This window comes from Apaloderma vittatum, unplaced genomic scaffold (assembly GCF_000703405.1).
Source record: "Apaloderma vittatum isolate BGI_N311 unplaced genomic scaffold, ASM70340v1 Scaffold45048, whole genome shotgun sequence".
In the NCBI taxonomy this organism is placed as follows: domain Eukaryota; kingdom Metazoa; phylum Chordata; class Aves; order Trogoniformes; family Trogonidae; genus Apaloderma; species Apaloderma vittatum.
This window is the reverse complement of record NW_009733254.1, coordinates 1-2,858: the sequence shown is the minus strand read 5'-3', so window position 1 is coordinate 2,858 and position 2,858 is coordinate 1. Positions and strand designations below refer to the sequence as shown.

Genomic DNA, 2,858 nt, shown 5'->3' with positions numbered 1-2,858 from the left:
AGGGCAATAACTTAAAGGCTGGCCTTTGCCGTTTTAATTATATGCTCGAGGGAAATGGAGGAGAAGAAATTCTCAGGTGTGTATCCATTAAAAAAAATTTTAAAAATTGGGGATCACAGCGAGAGCACGACTGTCGCCTCCTTCCGCCTGCTCCTCGGGGGTCTCTTGGCAAGGCAGCGTCAGAGTAATTAATGAAATACATTCACAAAAGACTAATCAAAATAAGCTTCTTCCCAACCACTGGGCCCAATTTTAAGGAGATCTGGCCTTCTAGGGGTTGTGTGTGGTCGGTTTTTTTCCTTCTTTCAGCAAATCACCCTCAGCTAGCCATTTTTTTTTTTCCTTCCCCTATTTTGAATTTCCAAGGTTCTAATTTTTACCAAGTGGCTAATTGGGAATACACCACCCCTGAGTTACAACGGGATCCTTCTGCCTCCAGCTGAACGCTCTGTGTGTGCAAAATCATCCTTCTCCTGGAACGTTTCTGAAGGTACAGACCTCGTCTTGTCCTCCCCACGTTAGTAACAACAGTTCAAATAAAATAAGCAGATACAATCCTCTAGCATTCTGCTTTTACTCCTTCATGGAATCTCTCCAATGCAACTTCACAAAAGCAACGTAAATGAAGTCTTTCTTTTCTTCTTCCTTCTTCTAAAAAGAAGATTTACGTTCCACAGATTATGTAGTGCAATTGGTTATCTGGTAGAAAAAAAAAATTATCTTCTTCAGCTCCGTGGAAGGAAACGCTGAAAACAGTTCCGTGGTCTCAATAAAAATAGGGAAGTACATCCAGGATCTTCCGTGGAGTTTCTGTTGTGTGGAACACACGATACCTGCTGGTCTGCCTTTAATTGAAGAGTATAGAGTCTGGGTCCTGGTTAGCCAGCTGTGCAATGTGCTTTAGTACGTCCTTTTTGGTAATGATCCCCAGCAGCTTCCTAAACACACAAAAAGCAACGTTTTTAGCACGTCGATACCCACGGAAGGTGTCCCTGCTCTCACGCAGCCCCACAGAGAGCGACTTTCACCGAATTTTAACCCCAGGGCCTTTCTGCATCAACGCTCCGCACGAAGCAGGCACCCACACACCCGTGTCCCTGGCAGGGTTAGTGGTTGGACTCGACCATCCCAAGAGTCTTTTCCAACCTGAATGATTCTGTGATTCCATTCACCATCACTCACACCCATCTCCCCAACAAGACCACCCCTCCCCAGCCGATGCTCTGCGCACCAGAGCCTGGGCTCCTGCCCGGAGAGGAGGTTTAGTCCCACGTCCACAGGCACTCCTGGGCACCCGGGGCTCTGCCCAGCGCCCTTACCCGTTGTGAGTAACCAGGCACTGGCGCAGCCCCAGCTTGCGGAATATGTCCACGACGATTTCCATGGGGGTTTGGTCCGTCACCGTGAAAGGACTGAGGTCCAGGATGCTCCTGAGTTTCAGCATGGAGGGGGAGCTCGGAGGCAGCGGAGGCGAGTGGTCAGTGAAATAAATAATTGAAGTGCTCACGATCCCGTCCTGCTTCTTCCGGGCGTTTTCTGGAAGAAGAAATACGTGATGAAACATCGAACCTCCTTTCCTTTTCCAAACTGCTGAGCATGCCCTTTTCTCTCTCTGCCCACAATGGGACAGCCTTAAAAGTCCAATTTTTAAGGACTTACACACCCCTGTGCACCTCAACACTAACACACAGAGTTCTGCTCTAGCAAGAAGACACACTGTCTCGCCCCAGCCAGTAAGAGATAACACGACCAGAATTTCTCCCTGGGGTCTTTTGCTGGGAAACAGCACTTGCAGCTTTCTAACAAGCTTGAAAGCAAGAGGAACCTAAAGGCATCCTGAACCGTGGAGCAGCAAAGGTTCAAAGCCATCAAGTAAGCTGCAGCTGGTGCCACATTAAGGCCTCCAAGGGCATCACCCACCTGCGCAGCACCCTCCCTCTTACCGATTGAAATGATGAGGTCTCTCCTGAGGACAAACCCGACGAGCCGTTGGGATTCGCGGGACACCACCACCGGGTAGCCGCTGTACGTGGTTTCGTTGATGATGGTCTCCACGTCTTCCACGGTCATGCTGTCCTGAGTGATGACGGTGAGAGGAGGGTCGCTCCGCCGTGGCCTCATGACGTCCATCGCGAGCGTCTTGTGCGAGAACTCCTCCTTGGCCTCCAGGAAGGGGTACCCGTTGAGGCGAATGTGGGCGTCGTAAATGCCTTCCCGCCCGATGGCGTCGGCCACCCACTTGCTGGTCATGGCCGCTGCCATCAGGGGAACGATGTACTCCAGCCCACCAGTGAGCTCAAACATGATGACCACCAGCGACACGGTCATGCGGGTCACGCCACCTGCAGAGCACGGGAAGACAAGAGGGCATGAACAGGCAACCTCAGGGATTCCGGGCAGGAGAGCTGCCCTGGGGTTTGCTACAGCTGCCGTCTGCCAACGCCTCGAGACGTGAGCTTCTACGGACTCCCACACCACGTTTGGCATCGCATCAGAAGCCAAACACGAGCAGAACAGGCACCGAAACGACCTGTCCCTTCCACAGCCTGGCATTCAAACCCCACAGGGAGCTGTGCGGCCCCTGGCCAGTCTCCTTTGTCCCAGCTGCCTGTCCAGGAGGGTCCCCACTGAAACCTGCCACATCCTACAACAGGTTGGTGCTGGCGAAAGCACGAACGGGGTGAGGAAAGCCTCGCACATTCTGCTGCAAAGCTTGTTCAGGAGACGAAGCCAGCTCCTGCAGGAACAGCAGCAGCATCTCGTCACTGCACCTCCTCACGCGGCCAACCGCGACCCGAAGCACAGCCCGGCCGCCGGGAGACACTGTTACTCGGCACTCGTGAGACCTCACCTCCAGT

The 2,858-nt window shown here is 52.6% G+C and overlaps 1 protein-coding gene across 1 annotated transcript; it reads right to left on the bottom strand.

The window, feature by feature from the left end:
• Positions 1-557: 557 nt before the first annotated feature.
• Positions 558-2,342, bottom strand: LOC104278724 (H(+)/Cl(-) exchange transporter 5-like; the record flags this gene model as incomplete). Its single annotated transcript, XM_009875788.1, has 3 exons — positions 558-938; positions 1,320-1,536; positions 1,944-2,342. Coding segments are annotated over 3 exons (707 nt in total), but the record flags the coding sequence as incomplete, so codon positions are not given.
• Between the last annotated feature and the right edge of the window lie 516 nt (positions 2,343-2,858).